Source organism: Neovison vison, chromosome 2 (assembly GCF_020171115.1).
Source record: "Neovison vison isolate M4711 chromosome 2, ASM_NN_V1, whole genome shotgun sequence".
NCBI lineage: Eukaryota > Metazoa > Chordata > Mammalia > Carnivora > Mustelidae > Neogale > Neogale vison.
Window position 1 is genome coordinate 25,493,494 of NC_058092.1, and position 25,069 is coordinate 25,518,562.

The 25,069-nt window shown below is 45.1% G+C and overlaps 1 protein-coding gene across 2 annotated transcripts in view; it reads right to left on the reverse strand.

Moving 5' to 3' along the window:
- CSMD2 (CUB and Sushi multiple domains 2) overlaps nt 1-25,069 on the reverse strand; it is a 598,960-nt gene that overhangs the window by 157,436 nt on the left and 416,455 nt on the right. For both annotated transcript variants that reach the window (XM_044237753.1, XM_044237754.1), the window contains 3 exons: nt 15,465-15,621; nt 13,572-13,763; nt 8,272-8,398 (listed from right to left, as the gene is read on the reverse strand). In XM_044237753.1, the coding sequence (XP_044093688.1) occupies nt 8,272-8,398; nt 13,572-13,763; nt 15,465-15,621 (476 nt within the window). The remainder of the gene's footprint in view (nt 1-8,271; nt 8,399-13,571; nt 13,764-15,464; nt 15,622-25,069) is intronic.

The window sequence follows — 25,069 nt, forward strand, 5'->3', positions numbered from 1 at the left end:
CCAGGCTCCTCCCAGGAAGACAAGCTCCACTAGGCAGGGGTTCTGGCTCATCAAAACTACAGGCCTCTATCTCCTGGTAATTCTACAGCTGTGTGACCAACAACCAAGAAGGGAGCTTTCAGGTCACCCTTTGCATTAATCATTAAAAAGCATCCCTACAGTTAAAAATCGATAAACTAGGACCATAAGCCAAACATGAGCATTAGGAATGGAAATCAAAGCTTCCAGAACAAGTTTTCCCAGCCTCCATGGGCCCGAGATCTCCCTAGGAAAGGCACACCTGGAAGAGACCGTGTCTTCTCCCTTCGCCCCATTTCCCAGTCACACGAAGCTCTCCAGCCTAGTCAGATCTGTACTCAGAAACAAGCCTCAGTTCTTCTGAATATAACCAGGACCCCTCAGTTATCCTAGACTCCTTCCCTGGTTTCCCAGCCAATTTCTCTGCGTTGCCAACAATGATCTCCTTTTAGAAATGGAGATATTATTACATCACACCAGATGATGGGTTCTTCCAGAAAAAGCCCTTCCTCTCTTCCACATGCCTGCAAGGCCCTGACCTCCACCCAGCTTGGTAAGCTCCTACTGTGCTTTCAAACGTAGCTACCATAATCTCCAGAACACCTTGCCCCTACCCCTGGCACCACCTGGAATTAGGAACCATCCTTGCACGTGCTCTTTGATTGTGTTTCACATGTAACTTCCACTATTGGATTTATCACATCACATTAGAATCTGTAGCAGGCCCTGTAGGATGGTCTGTCTGCACTCCATTTCCAAAAACTCTCATCTATCTCTACTACTGAAACTGTAAAAGCAAAACAAAATTGATTTCCCACTTTCCCAGCCAGGCATCCACGGCAAGTTCTGACTAATCAGATGTAGGAAGATGCCTGTAAAGATGGTGATTCTCCCCGAATAAATACACAAACCCTCAGCATGGGGAAGCTCTGTGCCTTGGCCTCTCCCCTTTGAGACCGAAGTGCAGTGGGGGTAAGCCAGAGGACAGCGTCCGGGGACAGCAGCGCGAGAAGAAAGGTGCTGTCCTCCTGAGCGGCTACCCTGGGTCTGGATGGGACCTTTGCATCCTTGTTCCAAAAGAAAAGTGAACCTCCATCTGTTGAAGCCAGCTTTAGTCAGTTTTTCAGCTTCTATTCCTAACTGATAAAATGTCTATCTATAAGACTGAGACTTTCAAGGGAAAAGACTGTTTCTTATTTATATTTATACCCTCAGTACCTGGCAGAATGCCCGGCACTGAGTAAATGCTCCAAGTATTTTAATTGAACTGAATGTGGTTACTGTCTTCAAAATATTCCAATGGCTCCTCATTATACTGAGAAATCCATCTTGAGTTCTCATCTTGGCACACAGGGTCCTGCAGAGAGCCCTTGTTCCCCACGCAACCTCATCTTCCCTGCGCAGTCCTCAGCCACATCAAGGAAGCAAGCAGTCTTTCGTGGACAGACCCTACGTTTTGCCCTCCGTTTGTCCCTTTGCTCTTTCCCCCTCATTTGGAATGTTTGCCTCGATGCCTGCAGGCAGGCCTTCTCTCTCTTCTCCATTACTGAACTTGGCTTACACTCACTTACAGTAACTACTTTGTCTTGGAGGGACCTGTTTGTTTGAATATTTTCCTCGTAGAATGTGAGCCCCTGGAAGACAAAGACCGGCCTTAGTCCAATTCTTGTGTTTGCCACTGCATAGTCTCTGATACAGAGGAAGTGTTCAATGAGTGTTTTGTTAAATGGAACTAAACTGGGGTCAGAATGACAGGCGCGAGAAAAGCCTGGAGCTAAATGGAATGGGTCTGAAGCCCACATCCCTGGGTAACTGGGAGACATTCCCCTTCTGAGCCTCACTGGTGTCATCTGTAAAATGGGGACAGTAATAACCAATCAAGAATGTGGTATACTGTATGTGTTTGATAAATGTTAGGTAGAGGGGAGAGCAGAAAGCTTTGCCTCCCTCTCATCTCCAGTTTTCCTCTGAGCTGGTCCACTGATTATAATATGGAAAATGCTAGGCCAACATTGGAAACTGAGAAGAGGTCTCACCCAAAGGGGATCAAACTTCCATGTTCTACGTCCTGACCACAGAGGAAAGAGCGACATGGAGGGTGCAGCTCACTGTCTGCTTTCCTGCTGTTAGCTGCCAGGACTGGATGGAGTTCACTGGCCAGCCTGTCCCATTCCTGGCACTCAGGGGAAAAGCACCTACCAAATGCTGCAGATACCTACCGTGTTCAAGGGCAGAATCTGACTGCCAGCCCAAGTTTGTCACACACACCCAAGAAGGGCCCATTTTCCTGCCTGCACCCCACCCAAGGCTGAGTGTGATCTCTGCAATTCCCCACCATCCCTCCTGGGCACTTTTGGCAAGGGATTATCCTCGCCTGGCTTGATGGGGTGAGGTTGACCACAGAGCCCTCTGATCACCTCCACTGCTTGGCTGGGGTTGGGGGTGGTGGTGAGGAGAGACATCTGCAAGACTTGTCCTGTCTGTGCGCCTGGGAAGGGTCTCATGGAGGCCTGTGGACTTTCCCACATCTCATCCTATCTGGCACACCAAGGGGCATCTTGACACCTGCTCCCACCACCTGTGATTTTCAGGGGTGACTTACAGCCTGCTGTGCTTAGGGTATGCCCCATTTGGGTAAAATGAGCAACCACCGACCCAGCCCCAGGAAGGAGTTCTCATTACTTGGGGATTTCATGCCAGACACTGTTCTGAGTGTTTAGATAGGTTAACTCACATCCTCATAGCAACCTTAGATCGCAGGGACCACCTTAAATCACCATTTTACAGATAAGAGAATAGAGGCCCAGAGCACCTGTTTGAAGATCTTCCCAAGCTGCACAGCTCATCAGAGTGGTGGGCAATCTGGTGCCAGAGTCCAAATCTGAGCTACAACTTGATCCTGAATGAACAAAACCCCTGGGATGGAAAGAGAAGCAGCTCCTCAGAGGAAATGAGCTGACAGATCAGACAAAATGGCCCAGCTGCAAAATGCAGTAAATGCAGGAAAAAATAGGCGACATTGTAAAACACAAAACATAAGCACAAAACATAAATCGTATTCTCAGGGAGATACAAGATGATAATACATTGAAAAAACAAAAGTAGGCTGTCAAGAGCAATCTGAAAACAACAACAACAAAAATAGTTTCCTTAAAATAAAAATGAAAACAACAAGATTTCCAAAATAAAGGAGAACAAGATAAATGCTGTTGAAAACAGAATTAATGAAAACACAAGATCCCTGGCAAAATAAAAAAAAAAAGGATAAAAAAACCCTCTCAGATTACTGGGGGTTAAACAAAGCTAATTAAATCAAATCAGCTAACAACAACAAGAGTTAAAAATGAAAGAAAGCAATAAAGAAGCATCGCCTGTTTCGGTTGAAAAAAGGCATAACACGTTCGATGAAAAAGAAATATACAAAACCCTGTGCTCTTTTCACTTTCTTCAAATATACACAGAATGTGAAGAAGATAAAAATTCCAAAGGTAAAAAGGGCACAGTGTGATAAAAATAACAAAGATCATACGAAATATATATAGTCAATTAGTACATTAAAAAAAATTTAAATCTAAACTGAAACGAGAGACCATCTAAAATTCAACCTAGTTGAGCACTCTGTAAGGAAAACAAACAAACAAAAAACTCCCCCAAAGGAAAATATACTAAGAACTGAAAGCAGCAAAGACAATTAGATATCATTTTGTCCATCAAACTGATAGACACTGACAGGGTTGACAGCAGTTCATGATTCCGTGTGGGGAGCCAGGCTTTTGGTGGATGTATAAATTGCTGCAGTCACAAGAAGGAAATCGAGGTCATATATTAAAATTTGCCTTCTAAGAATATATTCTAAGGAAATAATTGGACAACAGTTCAAAGGTTCATGTATAAGGCTGTTCACTGGAGTGAGAAACTGAAAATATTTACTTTATTAATAGGGGAGTGGAAAAATAAATGATAGTTGTGCCTACAACAGAATCCTCTGTCACCATCAAACAGGATGAAGCTGATCTATATATTGACATCATAATATGATGATAGAGGATTAAACAGTACATCAAAAGCAGGTCACTAAGCCATGCATAGAGATGATCTTGTTTTAGAAACCGTGTTTACTGCAACAGCTTGATGTATATATCGCCACACAAAATATCTAGAAGAGCAAGTGGAACCAATGGTTATCTTCTGTGAGGTGTGCGGAGGAGACCAGAGTAAGATTAAGGGGACTTATGATCTCTACAGATTTCTTTATTTTTTACATTTTGAGTTTTTAATTTTTTTTTAAAGATTTTATTTATTTATTTGACAGACAGAGATCACAAGTCGGCAGAGAGGCAGGCCGAAAGAGAGGGGGAAGCAGGCTCCCTGCCAAGCAGAGAACTCAATGTGGGGCTCGATCCCAGGACCCTGAGACCATGACCTGAGCCAAAGGCAGAGGCTTAACCCACTGAGCCACCCAGGCACCCTCATTTTGAGTTTTTTAAAACAGGTGTATTTTTTTAAAATATAGAAATGCTCTATAAAGATATTCCCAATTAAAAAATAATAATTACATCTTACTCTGAATAAGGACTCAAATACAAAAGGGGCTTTACGTGTTTGTCTTAATTAGGCCTAATCATGAATTCCCTTAACTTTGCTGCTGGTGATGAGTGAGGGTGGTGGGGGACCACAGGGGAGGAGGAGAGAGAGAAACAGGGCAAGAGGGAGAAGGAGGGAGAGAGAGGAGAGAGAACAGGCATGAGCACAGATGTGTGTGTGGACACTGTGCACACTGTCCAGGAGCATCAGCTGGGCTGGGGGACTGAACGAGAAAGGGAAAGGCATCCTGTCGAGCCAGGAGTTCTGTTGTTCATTCAGGATCTTGTTGTAGCCCAGTGTAGCTGGAAGCGCCTTCTGCTCCCTTGACATCAGCTCCCTGAGGCTGCAAGGCCGCCAGAGGGAGGGCGGAAGCTACCTTCACCTTCTCCCTGCTGTTCCCTGTCGTGGAGGCCTTGCACACACATTCAGCCCCACTACTTTATTTGTCCTCACTGTGTCACCCTGCAGAGGATGGTTGGTGACTCTGTCTCGATCTTCTCTTCCTGAGGGCCATGAAGAGGTCCTCCTGGCTCCCAACCGGCTCACCCCACGCTCACCATTCCCCTCAGTGACAGCGGTCCTCTCCCCTGCCCAGAAATTCCATCATTGATTCCTTGTGCTCGCCTGTCAGCTGCTCCTACATCCCTCTGTGCTCCTCTGGTCCTTGTTCTAAACCTTCCCTCCTGGGGATGAGGCTGTCTCGGGAATGCTAACGTCGCTCGGTCGTGGATGAGCAAATCTGCTTTAGAAAGTGCTTGCCCGAGGATTTACAACTGGAACACCATGAGGTCCACAATGGGCTCTTGAGTGATTCAGCAAAAAAGGATAGAAGAGAGAATGCATATATGGCGAAATATTCATAACGGCTGAGTCTAGGGGACAGGTGTGCAGGTGCTCGTATGCTGTTCTTTCAACTTTTCTGTGTATGTTACCTACTCTGTGCTATGCAGCAAAACCTAGGGAAACAGAAGAAACTACACTTTCCTGTCCACTGAGGAGAGTGAGACCATCTATGATCTGGGCCTGGGGCCTGACCACACCCAGTCACTTCCCTTCCCAGCAGGCTTCCTCCCCTGCTACCCGCAACTTCCTCTCCATCCTTCAGCTCTTGTGTCCCCTTTTCCAGGATAGCATCTCTGGTCTCCTGTCCTGCCTTTTGTTCCCCACCCCTCCCTACTCCTCCGTCTCCCTGTTTATATGCACATGTCACCCCTTTGCCAGTCTGGGTGTCTGGATCTTGATTGCGCATGTGACACCAGCACCTTGCTCAGCCAATACCATGTGTTAGACAGGTGGTTGATACAAGAATCAGTGAACAAGTGAGTGAGAGATGCTCCAAGGTAGGGAAGCAGGAAAGCCTCCTGATTTGCATATATGCACATTACCGTGAAAGAGTCATTATACCCCTGATTCCGTCATTGCTCATTTAACACTTATTGAGGGACTATCATGGATCTGCTAGTCATATAACCCCCTTTTGGACCCAAGCCCTGCTTGTTTCAATTATTCATTCATTCATTCATTCATTCATCCATCACTGGACACTTTGTGGCGCCAGGTGCTAGGGGCACTGTGCTGAGAGCTGGGAGACTTGCAGAGATGAATCGGGCAGAGACCATGGCTCTGGCCGGGCAGATAAGGCAGGAGCACAAAGAGAGGATGAAAGTGGTCAGTGTCATAAGGGAAATGCAGGTCATGGGCAAAGGGAGTTCAGAAGAGGGGGGCAGACTCCTAGGAGTCCGAGAGGGAACCAGAAGACTTCCTGGGTGAGCTGACACACACACTTGACTTTGAGGGATGTGGAATTTCAGACATAAGCTTCTGAAGGGAGGAGGGTATTGCAGGGAAAGCAGAGTGGAAACAGAGGCACAGAGCGAGGCCACGAGCCTGGGTATGCATAGGAGCCACCAGCTGCTTGGCTTTGTTGGAGTGCCCCTGGAGAGAAGGGGTGGGAAATGAGGTTGGGCAGATAGGTTGAGGTCATGAGGACCTTGAAATCCAGGATATGTTTAGCTTCTGTGAGCTTGGGTGTCATGGAAGATTTCTAATTAGCAGGTGAGCTGGTCAGGTGTGCTTCCAGAAGCCTATTCCAACAGAAATGTGCAGGATGAATTTGTATATTTAACTTGTCCCCCTAACAGTGCACAACCCCTAAGAGTGCTGCTGACCTCATTTTGCACAGGGCTTAGTTCAAAAACGTGCACAGAGCAAACACTCAATGCATTTCTTTAACTGTAATTGAACTGAGTCTAAGGACCTGTGTACATCAGCAAATACACAAATGTCTGTATCTCTTCCAGCAATGTATCCATTCTGCCAATTCCTTTTAACTGCCATCTCTCTAGGGCATAATCTTCTCAAGCTACACTTCTCCTTGCCTTGGCTCCCCACTATTGCAAATCCTCCACATTTCATTCCTGGGTCACTACGGTAGACTCCTGACTGGTTTTTTTCACATGAGCTCTCTCCACTTTAAATGACCCTGATGAGAATGACCCTGCTCAAGAACTACCATGGCTCCCTCTTGTCTGCTGGCATTCACAGTCCTCCATCACCACACCGTACTTCACCCTCTCTACCTCCCTTTCCTTGTTCACATGCCTCCCCCTCTCTAGCCAGACCCTGTCTCCTCTCCAATTGCCTTTCGATCCTCCTTCCAGACCTCTGCTCATCCTGCCACCCCAGCCTATTCCTTTCCTCACAGCTCATCTGAACCACAGCTCAAGCAGGCCCAGCTTTGCCAACAGTGTAGATAACACGAAGATTCAGATAAACTTGGTTCACATCCAGCTTTCTGTGGGACTCACTGTGCAAGCTGAGACACACTATGCATTCCCTTGGGATCTCAGTGTTCTCATCTATTAAATGGGACTGAGAACAATGTCTATTTGTTATTAGGACTTACTATTAGTAAAGAACTGATAAGAGGATAGACATGCCAGGCTCTGGGCTGGGTAAATGGTGATGTTCCTTTCTTCTCTGACTTTTTGGAACTCCCGTAAATAATTCCTGCCGGTCAGACGCTTGTATGGAAGGAAGTTCTATTTTGAGGGAGTATGTATGCAATATCAGACACTGCTGGGATTTTGTAATTACTCCCTCTGCAACTCTCAAACACTAGCATTTCTGCCCTCACTTTACAGATGAGGAAGCTCAGACTGAGAAAAGGAAACAATCTGGGATCACACCACTCTGAGCTGACACTATTATATGAGAAATTACCACAGAAGCATTCCTAGATATTTACCGTGTTCCCAGTACGGGCACCTTGCACATGCTGTCCCATTTAAGTCTTTCCCCCGAGATGCTGCTACTACAATAGCAAATAAGGGCTGTGCCCCAAGTCCTGCAAACAGCAGGTGGCAGGGCTGGGACTCCTGCTGGAGTCCATAGGACCTCCAGTTCTGCTCTCAGCTACTCTGCCGTGACTGTGCCATTGAGGCCAGAGAGTTGTCCGAACTTGGACAGCAGCCCTGTGAGGCCGAGACTGGCCTCTCCAGGTTTTCCATGGGCCCCAGCCTGAGCCTGGGGTCACAGCAACCACTGCTGATCACAAGGGCCTCCAGGTGAAGTGGGCAGGTCATTCACTAGTGAGGGGCCCAGCAATGATGCTGGTGATGACCATCCCGAATGGCAAGCAACGGGGACTTTGCCAGCCGTGACACTTACCCGATGGTGCAACCAGCATCAGCCTCGATGGTCCAGATGCAGTTGAGATTGTGTTCGTAGGGAGCCGGATACCCGGGTGACAGCACCTGACCCGCCACCTCTCCTTTCACTGTCCCTCCACACTCAGCTGAAAGAAATCCCAAAAAAGTGAGCTTTATGGGGTGGCCTGCATGGCCAGCAGGAGGAGACTCAGTGTCTCCTCCTGTCAGTATACCCACGTTCCCTCTAGGTGACTGAGCACAGCACATAGAAAGGCCCCTGGATGCAACTTGTATTCACAATCTACAAAGAACCCCTACAACTTAATCATGAAAAGTTAAACAGCCCGATTAAACAACAGGCAAAGCATCTGAACAGACATTTCTTCAAAGAAGGTATGCAAATGGCCAGCAAGCACATGAAAAGCTGCTCAACATCATTAGTCGTCAGGGAAATGCAAATGAAAACCACAGTGAGATGTGCCTCACGTCCACAAGGATGGCTGCGATCAAAAAGCCAGACAGGGCAAGTGTCGGTGAGGATATGGGGGAACAAGGATCTATACACATTTGCTGGTAGGAAGGCAACACAGGGCAGTTGCTTTGGGAAACAGTTTCATAGGTCCTTAAATGGTGGCACGTAGTCACTGTAGGACCCTGCAATTCCACCAGTAGGTACAGACCTAGGAGAATGAAAGCATACGTTCACACAAAAATGCTCACAGCAGCCTGATGCATAACAGCCCAAAGATGGAAACAACCCAAATGTCCATCAGCCAATGGATGGATAGACAAATAGGCTGTAATCTGTATGATGGAATAGTATTTGATCATAATAAAGGATGAAGGACTGCTACCTGCTGTAACAGGAATGGACTTGAAAACATGATGCTAAGTTAAAGAAGCCAGGCTCCAAAGGCCACATAGTCTATGATTTGGTGTGTATAAAATGTCCAAAACAGAATAATCTGTAGAGACAGAAAGTACAGTGGAGGGTGCCAGGACCTGGAGGGGGTGGGCAGGTGGGAGGGACTGCTAATGTGTGCAGGGCTTCTTTTGGACAGAGAAGATGTTCAAAAATCTGATTGTGGTGACGGTTGCAAATAGACTGGGAATAGACTAAAAAGCACTAAATGGTACACTTTAAAAGGATATGAATTGTATCTCAATAAAGCCATTTCTAAAAAGGTCCCTGGGTAGAGGGCTGACAGCCTACTCTGCGCCTAAACTCCTTGAAGCCTCCCTGGCCATGTGCAGACACGTGCACCTGTGCTTTCAGCCACGGGGCTTGGGCAGGGTGCCACGAATACGGAGGCAAGCAAGACGCTGCATCCTTCCTCCTGAGAGCTAATGTTCTAGGAGAGGAGACAGCCACTGTGGGCCCCAACAGAGGCACATTGGTGGTAGATGACAGCTTAGAGAAGTGGCTACTTCCCCTCGCATGGAGCAGGGGGAGTCGTGAAGGAGGAACAGGAGTGGATTGGGCTGGCTGGGTGGCAGGGGTGGTGTTGGGGGCACAGCAGGAGAGAGGAGAAAGGACAAATGTCCCGGCGGTTGGCAACAGCATGGCAGATGGGGGCCAGGGGAGGAGATGGGGGTGGGAGACAGGGCTGTGATGTTGGCCCAGCGACGGACATCCAAGGGAGCAGTGCATGAGGCTAGTGTCTATGTACTCTGTTGGGGAAGAACTGGTCACCTTACATGCTAGTGAAGTTTACATGCTAGAAAGTGCCCTCTGGGAGCAGCCTAAAGGGCATGAGGGGTGGAACTGGAGGCAGGGGACCAGTGCAGAAGTCTACACTCCCCACTGGAGCACCTAGTCACCCAGGTCAGAAGCTGGTGATCTGGCCTTCTTTCTCCTCACATCGGATCTGCCTCCGAGACCCAGCCCCTGAACCTCTGGGGCATCTGTCACATCAGTGCCCTACGGCCCCACTGCTAGAGCCCTGTCCTAGGCCCCAGCCATCTCTGGGGTGGCACAATTGCCCACTCTCTCCCCAACGGTGCCACCAGATGGACCTTTCTAGAATACAAACTGAGTCATTGCTTGCTTCAAACCCTCCTTCCCAGAATGAAGTCCAAGCTCCTGGAGGGGTTCCCTTTGCCCTCTTGAGCCCCCTTCTGACACCCTTCGGTCCAGTCAAGCCTCATGAATGCTATCAGCAGGAACACAAGGCCTCTTCATGCCTCCACAGGGCCTGACAGCCTGAAAACATCTTCCCTGGGGGACATTTTGTGGGCCCTCCCCTCCCAGGGGGAGTTGCCTGTGTCCTCCCTTTGTCTCCGTTTTAACATGGGCAAGTTTTTAATCACAACACGAGTACCGTGTTACAGTCACGTCTATCTCCTTCTCAAGGCTCCAGACACCTTGGCAGTGGGGACCCTGTCCTATTCCTATTTGCACAACCGGTGCTGCTGTAGTGCGTCACACGTTACAGACATCTTAGTAAGTGCTTACAGAAGGGGGGATAGATGGATGATCAGATGAACAAGCGGCACTTACTACCTCCAGGGGAAACTACTATAAGGACTTACGTCAAGGAAGCACGAGTGAAAATGAAGAGCAGGAGATTTACTACAGTGTTTTTTAGGAAACGGGATGATTGAGCAAAATCCTAGAAGAAACTGAAGAAGATGGGATCACGGTCACAGGTGGAAGATGGGCCTTTACCTTCCTTAAGCGTCTCAAGAGCCTCATGGCCCCACAGAGAGGCACCATGGCAGTGTTAGGAAGGAGGCACTCTGCCAGTAAGCCTGCTCCTGAGACCGGATCCTTGGCTCGCACTTGTTACCACAGGGTGCTGCTGGGCCAGGAGGCGCCTACAGGACGCAGGGCTGAGTGGGCCATGTTGGGGAGTGGGTGAGGGCAAGGGGACGGACTGTGAGCTGGGGAAAGGAAGCCTGTCTGGCCCCACAAAAGAGGCAGGTAGTGGAGAGGTGGCGGGACATTATCCACGCCCTGGGCCAGAGCTTCCTTCCCTATTCCAGATGGAGAAGCCCCTCCTTCCCCCCTCAAGGTGAGTGTTTGGAGGCAGCAGCATGGGGGCGGAGGTCTCTTCCTTATAGACACTACTGCTCTTTTCCCCACGGTCCCAACATCTGGAGGCTGGCACGTGGTTGGGAGGAGTCCAGAGGCCAGCAAGCTGCAGATGCACTGATAAGACCAGAAGGCTCTCCTCTTTCTGCTCTTTGTCCTTCTTCCCATCCTTAGAGCTTTGGCTGCCTCCTTTGGACTGCAGGGTCCACTCCCCAATAAAGAAAGCCATAGTGGTCATTTCTGCTTGACTGTGATAGAGTCTACCACAACATGACATATAAAAATATATACCTGCCACCCCAGATACACAGCTTCCCTCCTCTATGTAGGGTTTGTGGAAGTCTCAGTGGGGAAACCTCCGAGGTTCAAAATAAGTACCCTTACTAGCACCACTTGAATAGATCTGCTAAGTTCAGCCCAACTGGCACAGCTGATATTCAAAAGAGGCTTACAGTGCATCCTTCCGGCAAAGCATGCCACTGTCTTGTACCGTGCATCATCTCCTTCCTATTTCACTTGCTCTGGCTTGCCTGTGATATTGTGCTGTCATCCGCTTATGCACATGTCCTCCTCGCTGGCCTGGGATCTGCCCTAGTCAAGGTTCCTGGTGCCCATCATAGGGCCTGGCACATGAATGAAAGCAGGGGACAAAAACAGGGATGCAGGGAGAAAGGGATGGAGCGTGCCTGCTAGCTGGGGCGATCTTAAGCACAGAGGGAGGGGAAGACTCTCTAGGCTACTTAGAGGTCGCATGCTGGTCTGTCCACTGTCAGGCTTAAAATCCTCTCCTTCAGGCCCTCTGTTGTGTAACAGTGTTGAGCATCCTGTTACATGGAGCTGTCTAGGGGAAAAGAATATTGGCCATTACCAACACCCACCATGCAGGTTCACCTCTCCAGCCCTCACGCAGGCTCAGGCTAGAAGCCCAGCCCCCATCCACCTCCTGCTGGTGAATTTTTACCCATCCTTTCAACTGCAAAACTTCCCCATATTTTCCCAACACTTTGCCCATAACTCTTTGCATAGTGCTTATCTTGTATTATAATTATCTGTTTATGTGTCTATTTGCCTTGCTAGACTATAGGCTCCCCCAAAGCAGGGGAAAATGCTTCATTCTCCTTTTTTAAATTTCTCTGCTTCTGTACATACCCAAACATACAACTGCATCAATTCTGTGGCGCTTGGTAGGAACTTAAATGTTTTCCCAGTGGACGTTTTGCTCTTGTAAGATTAGCCAATGCTGTACAATAGACATGCTGAAGTTGTGGCACCAGGGGAAGGGGACAGAGGGAACAGTCTGGGGTCCAGGGATGGGGAAGCTGGACAAAGCAGTGTGATGGTAACCTTGATCTGCAGGGAGGTAACAGTGAGGTGGGGAGGTGCAGTGAGGTGGGTGGCGACAGAGGAAGAGACCAACAGAATGACAGGTTCTGCCTACTTCATACTCCTGCCTTGGACCAGGCTTCTCTCATCCTATGACACATGGACAAAGCTTAGAGAGAGCCTCTGCTGACATTCTGGAAGCAGCACAAGCTTAAGAAGGTGGCTACTCATTATTACATTCTTTTTCAAGAATGCGGGGCACCTGGGTGGCTCAGTGGGTTAAGCCGCTGCCTTTGGCTCAGGACATGATCTCAGGGTCCTGGGATCGAGTCCCGCATCGGGCTCTCTGCTCAGCACGGAGCCTGCTTCCCTCTCTCTGCCTGCCTCTCCATCTACTTGTGATTTCTCTCTGTCAAATAAATACATAAAATCTTTAAAATGCAAACTATTAAAAAAAAAAAGAATGAGATAGACGCTAGCTCATTATCTTACTCTTTCATCCGACTTCCCCCAGAAAAGGGAGCATAAGCCTCATTTTGCCTATGGGGAAACTGAGGCCCAGAGTGAGTGGGAGGCTTGCTTGAGTCTGGGTGTTGCAGGAACCCTTGGAACCCAGGCCAGTGCTCCACCTCTTCCTACTTCACACTCCTCCCTTTCCTCTGTCGCCAGCATTACAGTTCTGAGGGCACGACTTGGCTGTGGTCCCACTTGGCTCAATGTGTGACACTGGCAAGCCCCCTGCCTGAGTGTGCTGCCGCACGGGGGGAATGAGGTATGAAAGTGAGGGAACGGAGAAAGGGAGCAGGGCGAGGGTTGGCTCCTGTGATAGCACTCAGTCCGATTAGGCAGCTCCCAGGCACTGGTATGCAGGGTCCAATGGGAGAGCCTTCATAAGACCAGATCTAGGAACCTGGGACTCGGGGGGGCCCAAGTGGTCACTCGAAGAGCAAGAGGCCTCCTACCGACACAGGTGGGGAGAGGCCGGTCCCAGGTCCTGCGCTCCCCACTCAGACACAGCAGTTCCTCACTGCCCCGCAGGCTGTATCCTGGGTCACAGCTGAAGGACACAGAGCTTCCAGCAAAATGGCCTCCATCGTGAACCTTGTAGCCAAACTGGGGGGTTCCTGGATCCTCACACTTGATGAGTTCAAAACCTACCGAAGAGAGGAGAGAGAGAGAGTAAGCAAGACCTGCCATGGCAGAAGCGTATCCTCGTGGAAGCCACCAGGCACCTGCCCCTGGCTTCCGCCAGCCTCACCGCTCAGGGGGCCCACACGGCTGTGCTCAGGAGAGGAGCTGCATGCAGGATTCGCTCCTGGCTGCTGCGTGGAAATGGCTTTCTCCCAGGGCAGCTTTTAATAGTTTCCAGACATAGGGTCTGGGTTTTCTATTTCCTTTGTTTGACCCCCAGAGCATTTTGTTAGCAGGGCTGCTCTTTTCGTTTGGCTCGCTGGGACATTCTGATGGGATCGTGTAATAGGGAAACACCACTACAAATGCATGTTTCAAAGTTCAAATTACGTCCTGTTTAAATACAGTCTATTGAGAAGGGCTGCGGAAGGCTTATGCAGGATGTCTACAGAGCCTTGCTACATGGCGCTTCACGTTCCTTATCCACAGCGGTCTTGTTGGGGGGGGTAATGAGTGAGGACAGTGGCCTTGTTCAGTGAATCGTTCCAAAGTCACACATTCCCAGATGATGGAGATGGAATTCGCATGCAACTTTATTCAATCCTCTTCCCCCAGGCACGGACCCCTGGGCCAGATGGCCTGGGGCCCAGGCAAGAGGAATTGTGGGTGGATTCACTGGTTTTTCTAACAGCTTTATTGAGATATAATTCACATAGTGAACACCCACCCATCTGAAATGTTTATGCAGTGTCTTTTAGTATATTTGTAAAGGTGTGCAACTATCATCACAATCAACCTCAGGGCCTTTTTATCATTTCTAGAAAAACCCTATACACATTACTCACCCTGCCCTTGGCAACCACCGATTTCCTCTCTTTCTCTATGAATTTGCCTACTTCGGACAGTTCATATAAATAAATCATAGAACATGTGGCCTTTGTGACTGGCACCCTTCACTTAGCAGTGTTTTCAAGGTTCATCCACGGTGTTGTGTGGATTAGTGCTTACTTTCTTTTTGACAGCTGAATAACATTCCATTGTATGGATGGATACATCATGCTTTGTTTATTCATTTATCAGCTGATGGGTACTCACTGGATTTTAAAATAACCTAGAAAAGCAAATTTTTTGGCATCTCCTGGGCGAGTACAGGAGCTTAAACCAATGAACACAGGGCCTCCAAGCCGCAGTGTGGAGATGTAATCCCAAATACCCCAGGGCCATGTACAAACCTGGTGCTTTCTGTTTTTGAAATCACAGAAATAGAAGTCAAAGCTAAGGGCACGAAAGTGGGGAAGAATCAAGACTGAAGTCTTTAGGGAGTAGTGCAAAAGAACATAATCACACATCAGTGTTTGCATGTTTTATATGCATGTTTTACATCTGGCTGTAGCTGAACCTTATATTATAAATGCTGTGATTAGGAAAGGCTTTGTTTGGTTGCCTTAGTTAAAAGTCTAGATGTTTGTATTTTGGAAGTATTAGTAACAGGTATGCCGTGACTCTCAGTTAACCATAGATGCAAACCTTAGAGCAGATGCTAAGTGGCTGCTTACCCAGAGCACAGGCACAAGGTTTCAGAGGAAACAGTCCACTCAGCATGCGCCAGTCCAAGAAAACCAAACCTTCTAAATGAGGGGTGACGTCCCGGAGCCTGAACTCCCTGTTTGGGGGACCAGGGAAGGACTGAATTCATCGTCCACTCCAATGCAAGAGAGACTTACTGGAAAACTGCAGCTCAAAGCCCTTGCTGGTGTTCTCGGTGTCAGTGATGAAATCAAGCCACAGACTGCTAGATGTGCTGTTCAGAGTCACCCCCATCATCTCCGAACGGCTGAACACCCCCAGCAAACGGGCGGAGTTGTTGTTGCCGTCATAGACCTGGATGTACGAGAGACCCCCGACCCAATGTCAGTATGGCCTTATTTTGAACAACAGTTTCTCATCTCATAGCCTATATTCCCAGAGTTTAGCACCAGTGCTGACCGTTGGAGGGGCCATGAGCCTCAGATGCAGGGAAGATGGCACAGAGAGCTAGCAATGGAGCAAGTGATCAGCCCCTCATGTCTCTACTCGGTGCCCTTCTGTGCCCAGATCATCTCAGTGTGAATCCAGTCTCTAGGAACTCCTTGTTGTTCTAACCTTTTCAGTGGAGCTCTGCTCTGTCCCCCAACCCCCAGATGGCACCAGCTTACTCTTCAGCAGCCTGGGCAGGCCAGGATGGGGCCGCCTGAAGGCCCAAGCCATCTGTTTCTGCAGACAGGCACACTGAAAGCATTCGACAGCTCTGCATTGCTAAACAGTCCTGTCCTTCCAGATGAGACAACTGTCCTTCTGCCTAACCCTACCCCACTGGGGCGTGGCCTATCTTGATGACCTATCTAGACATGGGCCATCATGATCCAGCAGCACAGAGTAAAAATGACCAGTGTGTTATCGTGCCTTTCCTCTCCCCAAGCTCAGCCTCTGTCCCTGCCCTCCTAAAATGAGGGCTCCAGCAAGGGCCTGCTGGGCTTGCCAGGGGTGGAATTGTGCAGGCATCTGGCTTCCCCGACACCCATCTGTCCCCTGAACTTCTGAGCACTAGCAAAGACAACAGTCATCAGAATAATGAACTGGCTCCCCAGGTTCTGAGGTTGCTGCTCCTTTCCAGATAATTGTACAAATAACAACAGAAGTTGTGATTGAGTGAAGGACCCCCCTAGTGCTCTGGTAAATATCAAAGATGGGATCTATGGGTGGGTGATGAATATTTGTGCATGGCTCGGGATGTGGTGCCAGCTGCCAGCAAATTGGAACAATATTTCCATTCTACTATTTATGAAGCAAAGCCTTCTAAAAGAAGCCATCCTTCAAGCTAACAGTGCTATATATTATAGAGATTTGTTCAGACCCCTGGGAGCCTCAAGTCTGTTTCCAGATTCCATGTACAATATCACTGAGAGTTTGAGAGAATTCTGGACTTCCAACAGACAGAGAGATGACACCAGCTCAAAGAGTTTAGCCCACTGAAACATCCAAGTTGCTAAATAAAAATATTTATGGTGCATAAACAATGAATTTTGGAACTCTGAAAAAAAATAAAATTAAAAAAAATTTTTAATATTTTTCTAAATATAATATCTTTATCTATAAATGTCAATTTGAAAATGACTTTAGCTAATCTGCCCTGCTGTATGTGACTACAATGAATTTATTCACTTTTAAAAAAATATTTGTACCCATGAACACATACTGGAATTAACTGATCAAGTCATTAGTTGTCAACACTTGCTGACATCACAATAGGAAAAACAGAAGAGAAACAACCAGATATCATGTACACCACTATTTATGGAGTCATTATGATAAAAAAAAAAGAAAAAGAAAAAAAATCAATCCTGAATTGTATCGAGTCACTGGATCCAATTTTAACTTATAGGAACTACAGAAGACGGAGGGATCTATGAAATGATACTCTGGGACTATGTTCGGCAAAACCCAGAATATGAAAAATTCCACTGGGCAAGTTACCTGACTTCCTCAACAAATAAATTACAAGGGATGGAGGGAAAAAAAAGATAGAGGCAAAAACCTATAGATTAAAAACCATATGAGACAACCAATGCAATGCATGGGCCTTATTTGGATCCTGATTCAAATAAAGTATAAATTTAAAAAAATTTAGGACATTTATGAGATAATTGGAAACTTGAACATTCATTGGATATATGATGATGTTAAGAGAGTGTTGTTAATTAATAAAAGTATAATGGGAACAGGATTATTTCCTTAATTTCCAAGCATTATTCATTCTAACTCATTAAGGACAAAAATGTTCATAATGTGTCATTATGATAAAATATTCATTGCAGAAAACTTATAAAACAGAAGAACACATAGAAGATAAAAACAACTTTCATAGCATGGAGAGTAAGGAATAACATGGAAGACATTAGGAGAGGGAAATGAAAAGTGAATTGGGGTAAATTGGAGGGGGAGAGGAAGCACGAGAGACTGTGGACTCTTAGAAACAAACTGAGGGTTTTGGAGGGAAGGGGTAGGGGCATGGGTGAGCCTGGTGGTGGGTATTAAGGACGGCACGTACTGCATGGAGCACTGCACATATTGCATAAACAATGAATCTTGGAACACTGAAAACATAAAATTAAATTTTAAACAAAAAAAATTAAAAATGAAACAAAACAAAAAAACAACTTTCAGCACTCACAACATTTTGGTGACTATCTTTCCAGGCTTTGTTCTATGCATATTTTTCCTTATATATATTTATTTCTTTATTTTTTTATATAAAAATGAGATCCAACTATAGATACTATATGATGACCTGCTCTTTCACTTAATATAATGTGCATATTTTTTGAAGCATTAAATATTTTCCCCAACGGCATTTAAATAACTGCAGGAATTTCCATCATAAAATTAAACCAACCCACACTGTACTTATTCACACATCATTGTCCAGAATGTGTGCCCAGGCAGATAAGGGACATTCAATAGAAGTATGATAATTAAATAAGCCAACGTTTCTTTTAGAGTACTTTTGTCTTTAAGTCCACCTGGAGTTTATTTAGGCATGATAGGAGATACAAGTCTACTTTTTTCTCCTTGGTTAACTAGCCATTTAACCAAACACTATAAACATTCCATCCACTGCCAATATTAAATTGACTTTTATCAAATATACAGTTATACATTTGGTTTTGTCTGTCAACTTTCTAGTCTATTCTATTTCTATTTGGTACCTATTTGTCTTTTCTTGTGTATGACCCATATCATTTAAGTTATTATGGCTTTATAATATACTTAAATATTTAGTAGGGCAAGTCCTCTTTCATTTGTCCTTCCTTTAACTTAAAAAATTTTATTCCCCCTTGTTTATTTTTCTAGACAAACTCAAGATGAACTTTCTTAAACAAACAAACACACACACACACACACACACACCTCTTGCTCCCCCCTTCCAAAAAAACCCCCCAAACAACTTGTATAATTCTGACTGATTAACATCATAGGTATGGGTTGGTAAGAGAAAAAGTCCATCTACATGATACTGAATCTTCTAACTCACATAATATCATCTGGCTCCATTTAATCAAGTTGTTTTGCAAGTCTCTTGGTAAAATTCTCTATTTATTTTTGGGTAATTTTTATTTATATTTTTGCAATTGGAATTGGGCCTTTCTCTGTATTTACTTTAACAGAATACAGCTTGTCTATAAGAATACTTTGATGGTCCAGATGGGCCTTTGTCTACATTTATTTTCTAACAGAATATTGCTTGTCTATAAGAATGCTTTGATGGTCCAATTCCTCATTATATACTGGGGATGGACTGGTTTCTGAGAAATCCAAGAGAATCCATACACATACGTTAACAACTAAACTTCCTCCTTTTTTTCTTTCTCTAGTAGATGTTTTTATTTTCTTCATCTTCATTGCAGTATAATTGACAAATAAAAATTGTATATAATTAAGGTGTACAATTTGATATTTTGATGCACATGACCATTACATCTGATATGACAGTTCAGCAAGATGGCTGGCTTCAAAGTAACTACACTACAGGGACAGCTTTGTCCACACAGTTACAAACAAGCAACATTCCCATGGACACATGTCTGCTTGTACACATGCTTGAGTTACTTCAGGGCATATGCCTGGAATGGAGAAGCTGGTTGCTGGGAAGATGCATCCTTAGCTTTGTTAGATATTGCCAGATTGCTCTCCAAGAGTAATATAAATTTAATCTCTCACTGACACTGTATGACAGCTTTCATTGCTTTGTATCTTTGCCAACACTTGGTATTTTCAGACATCTTAATTTTTCCCAATTTGAAGGGTGTGAAATGGTATCTTGTTTTAACCTGTATGTCTTTGATTATCACTGAGCTCAAGCATCTTTTCATGTGTTTATCCATAATTCTACTTTCCTCTTATGTGAATTTCTTGTTCATATCATTTGTTTATCCATGAATCTGAAACCTCCCTGCATTTCAGTTTCAAGTCCTTCAAAATAACATTTCATACTTTTCTCAGTAAAGATTATGCATGTTTTTAAGACTTATTCCTAGGTGTTTTATAGGTTTCTCTTCTATTATGAATGAGATCTTTTTTTCCCCTGAGTATATTTTAGTTGGTTGCAGACACATCAGCCACTTTGCTGAACTGTCTTATTGGTTCTGATAGTTAATCTGTCAATTCTTCTATATATTCTAAATAACGACAATTATATATATTCCTCTCTAATTTTTATAGTTTCTTTGTTCTTTCTCTGATCTTATTGTGATGGCTTGGATTTGCAGCACAATGTTAAATACTACTGGTGATAGCACAACTCTGGTCTTGCTCCTGACTTTACTGGAAATCCTTAGGAAGTTCTGTCATTAGAATAATGTTTGTTATAGGTGTTGGTAGGAACTTTAAAAAAAATAAGTTTAATACAGTTCTCTTCATAGTTTTGAGATATCTTAAAATCATGAATGAGTACTGAATTTCATCATGTGATGTTTCGGGGTATACTGGGAGGATGATGTATTTTTGACTTCTAATGTTTATAGGATATTAGGTTAAACCACGTGAAGTTGCCAATATGTGACCAGCTTTGACCTACAGGAATGTGTTTCATAGGGTTTTGCCTACTATTGTAACACTGTGAGCTTTTCTAAGATTGACACGTCCTCACATTCCTGGAATCAGTTCTGCTCAGTCATTTTTGCTTTCATACACAGCTAGATTCAATATGACACTGTATGTAAGGTGCTTAGATCTATGATCATATATGACTGATCTGATAGTTTGTTCTTCTATGGCTCTTATTCAGTCCACTATCAATATTTCTACTTGCCTCTTTTAAATAAAACGATTGAGGAGATAGATGTCAATTTTTCTCTTTTCTGAGCCAGTTTAATCGTCACAGTATTAATTATTCCTTGAATTTATTTTTAGTTTACCTGTAAAATAGTCTATGTCTGGGTCCTTGAGACAGGATATGGGGGAGAAGTCAAAATTTTTAAGTAGTTATTGGTTTATTCAGATTTTTATCTTTTCATGATGTTAGTACTTCTTAATCTGTCAAAATGTCCATTTTACCTAAGCATTTAGATATCTTTTTTTTTCCCCAATTTATTTATTTTCAGAAAAACATTATTCATTATTTTTTCACCACACCCAGTGCTCCATGCAAGCTGTGCCCTCTATAATACCCACCACCTGGTACCCCAACCTCCCACCCCCCCACCACTTCAAACCCTTCAGACTGTTTTTCAGAGTCCATAGTCTCTCATGGTTCACCTCCCCTTCCAATTTACCCAAATTCCCTACTACTCTCTAACGCCCCTTGTCCTCCATGCTATTGGCTATGCTCCACAAATGAGTGAAACCATATGATAATTGACTCTCTCTGCTTGACTGATTTCACTCAGCATAATCTCTTCCAGTCCCGTCCATGTTGCTACAAAAGTTGGATATTCGTCGTTTCTGATGGAGCATTTAGATATCTTAGCTTACAGTTGTTCCTAAGTATTTTCTGATTGTTTCACAATCTTGACATCATCTTTAACTATGTTCCTTTTTCCATTTCTAAAATTATATGTTGGTGGCTTCTTTATTCCTTGATCAGTCCTGCAAGGTTTGTATTTTTTATCTATTTTTCAAGGAACCAGTTGGTTTTATTAACAATAGCTATTGTTCTTTGGTTGTATTTTTTCAGTCATTTTTGACTTTACCTTTAAAAAAGCCTCTTTCTCCTACTTTCTTCAGATTTATTGTTATATAATTCATGCTACCCAAGTCCTTATGTATTTTTAACCTAGGTGATGCATCAGAGACTAACAGAGGTATATTGAAAACTTCCACCATGACTGCAACTTTATTAAAAATTTTTTTTATATTTCTAGCAGTTTTAATTTAATTTATTCATGCTATGTTATTTGGCACATAAAGTTTGTGGATTGATTGTACATTTTATTAACATAGAAGAATCCTCATTTTAATTTCCTTATGAGGTGTGAAAGAAGTTCTCAAAGTCATCTCATAAAAAACTGATTTCATTTTTCTGTGCTTTACCCTCTTCCGTTCATTGCCTCCATCCCATTTTTTAATTGGGTGATCATGTTTCTCATCTTTATTTAATCCTTCCTCATCTTGGATCACTCTGTTTTCATTAATGCCTATTTTTGTGTCATATTTAAGATTCTCCCAAATCCTGTTAAGAATACAAAGTAGGAGCTGCTTTTAAAGTCTTTTTTCTTCATCGCTTACAGAGGGGCAATTAGCTCTCACTCTTCAGACAGGTTCCCTTATTCTGATCTATGGAATATTTACACACTTTCAGTTAATTTTCTTGTTAGCACACCATTGCAGAGGGAGCATAAAAGAGGGGAATGGAAAAGCCCAGTGGTCTCTGGAGGGAAGCAGAGGGATTACACGAGAAAAGGCAAGAGGCTTCCCTGTTCCTGGTGCTTAAGTGCGTGTGTGTGTGTGTGTGTGTGAGTGTGTATCTCTTTTCTAATGCACCTGACCACTCTTGTTAGGCACCAACCAAGACGTTGACCTACTTCATCTGGCTTGCCAACAAAAGCCACACGAAACCCAGAATGTTCCACCAAGAGGGAATGGTGGCTCTGTGTGGTCTCTCAGACTTAGTACTTTTGCAGAGGAGCCAATGGTGCGGACGTCTGGTCCCTGCCAACAGTGCCATGGCCTATCCTCGGCTCCAGGCTCTGCTGCTGCTCTGAGCTAGGTGGCTGGAGATGCGTTTTTCCCTCTGGTTTCTGGCACTCCAGCCACAGTCAGGATTTCACTTCGCTTACGTGAATAAAAGTTTGATTAGGCCCTTTCTCAATCTGGACTCTTTGGATATTTTATTTGGTAAAAATTCCTTTAAGTGATACGTGAATGGTACCTTTGCCTAATTTTCAGTGCTGAGCCACAATCCTCTGTTTTTCTGTCCTTTTAAACATTCTGGCGGGGCCCCACAGAGGATGCCATTATACATATAGCCATATGCTCCATTTGCCATCTTGAGCTGGAAGTCTTCTTTCTATTCTATTGTAATTTAAAGGCCCTTCCTGTCTTGCTGATGACAGGTCAAAATTTTGGTAGGAGCCAAAATAAAAGGAATCAGTTCTGGGAGAGAAGCTGAAGTAGAGTAGGGGTATGGTTTAAGGAATTTTCACTTATTAAAGGTAAAAAACAGATCAGGGGTCACAAATGTGAGCTGAGTTATCTCGTGGGTCAGAAGAACAAGACTACACAGACAGTTTGGAGAACTGGTCAGATACATGGAATATTACATCTTAGGCAATAAATAAGGTGTGGAGGAGGTGACAGGTCCTCCTTGGTTAGGAGCTCAGGTGTGCATTGGGGTTTCTCTGGAGGGACAAGAAAGTCCTCAGGATTAGGAATCCACCAGTGCTTTGGGTGAGTTCCAGCTGGGCAAGGGCGAGATATTCTGGGACCTGACTACCGCTCTGGGTAGCTCTTGCACACATTCCTGTCAAGGTAGACTAGAGTGACACACTGGCCCAGCAGTGCCATGGCCGCTGACATGGCTATAGGGCCATTCTGAATCCTATCTGGAAAACCATAACTGTGGGTTTGTCTTCATTCTGAAATAGTTCTGTACCTGTTCATGTTCCAGGTTCTCCACCCTGAGGAGAAGACTTAGAAGAGGAAGGGGTTCCAGGAAACAATCTCATCTCCCTGGATGCTTTGCCCTCCCTTTCCCAGGCCTTGTTCTATAGAAGTTCTAGAGGTCCTGGGGTCCTGCAAGTGGTCTTTCAGCCAGGTCAGAGATACAGCCTTCTGAGGAGGACACCCCAGAGGCCTGGCCACACGAGGAAGAGGGCATTCTTCAACAAGAAGGCAGAACCCACTATTAGGAGGGTGGAGGGTAGGGGAAGCTGGGCAGGAAAGTCTGGAACATCTCCCTAAGACACAGGCATACATCCCCCTCTCTCCACAACCCTGCAGGACTACCTGGGGTCCTGCCTCCTAAACAAGTCCTCCCTGACCTCTGACCTGGGTTTTACCGCCTATGTCTCTCCCTTCTTACCCCAAATGCCTCAGAAAGTCTCGCTTCCGTCTGTTAAACTGCTCACCTAATCCCTAATCCCTGCTCACCTGGATGGGGCAGTTGTGTGTTCTCACCTGTTGACTGCGTGTTAGCTGCTTCTCTGAATCTAGGCCACCATGGGGAAGAGGCTCAGGCAGCAGCCATTACTCCGCATGACCTCTGGCAGCCAAGGAGCCCCCTGGTCTCATCAGGCCAGACACATAGAACTGCCGCTATGTACTCCCTTCAAAACCTGGAACTTAGATGTCTCCAAAAATCCTTTCTCTGTAGGCCTGACAACAGACTTCATGCAAGAAGGACTCTGCATTTCATCAACTCCATCTGCAGCCCCAGAGAGAGGAAGTCACTCTGGCCTTGCTGGGACCGACTATACCCTCTGAGGCTCTAGTGTGGACGATGAACTCATGGATGGAGAGAGGCGAGGTCTGGGGGCTGCCTGAAGACATGGCCCTTGGAAATTATAAAATCTTGTCTATTGCTTACTTAAAAGGAGATGCACTGCTTTTCTGTCTGGGGAGCTAAGAGGTTGCAAAGTAGATCTTAAGAAGCCAAAAATTGGGCCCCAAACCCCACTTGACCACTTAGCATATTCTCTTCTATGTCTCTTCTATGTCTTCTTCTGGTCCCAACCAATCATCTCATGGGCCAAGGATAATTAGGTAAAAGTGAGAAACACTTTCCAAACGTGTACGCACATGCATGCACACGCGTGCGTATATACACACACACACACACACACACTCCAGAGAACACATGCTCCAGAGAGTGAGTCAAGAATAGCATCTCTGCATAAAAAGCACAGTTCACTCATCATATCTAGAGAGAATCCTAAGGGATGGGATTATTTAATGCTTTCTCTTTGGGTTCTTCAGATTAGTGACCTCTGATTGTTTTAATGTCAAGACTTCTTGGGCTGCAGGCAATAAAACTGTATTAGAATAAGCTGAAGAAGGCTTTGGAAAAAGTTTCTTGGCATAGGATGAAAATGGACACACTCTGTGAGATTTTCCTTATAATCCATTTCAATAAGGCAGCTCTTAGAGAAACTCTTCAGAGTCTACTCTTTGATTACACGCATACTCACACATCATATATGACTGGAGATACACACGGATCACATACATACAAGGACATGCAAATCATATGTGTGTTCAGTGTTGTAACAATCCCTTTTCTATAATCAAGTCCCAACACCTCTTTGTCTGACATGTAACTTGAATCCACTTTCTTTTTTTTTTTTTTAGGATTTTA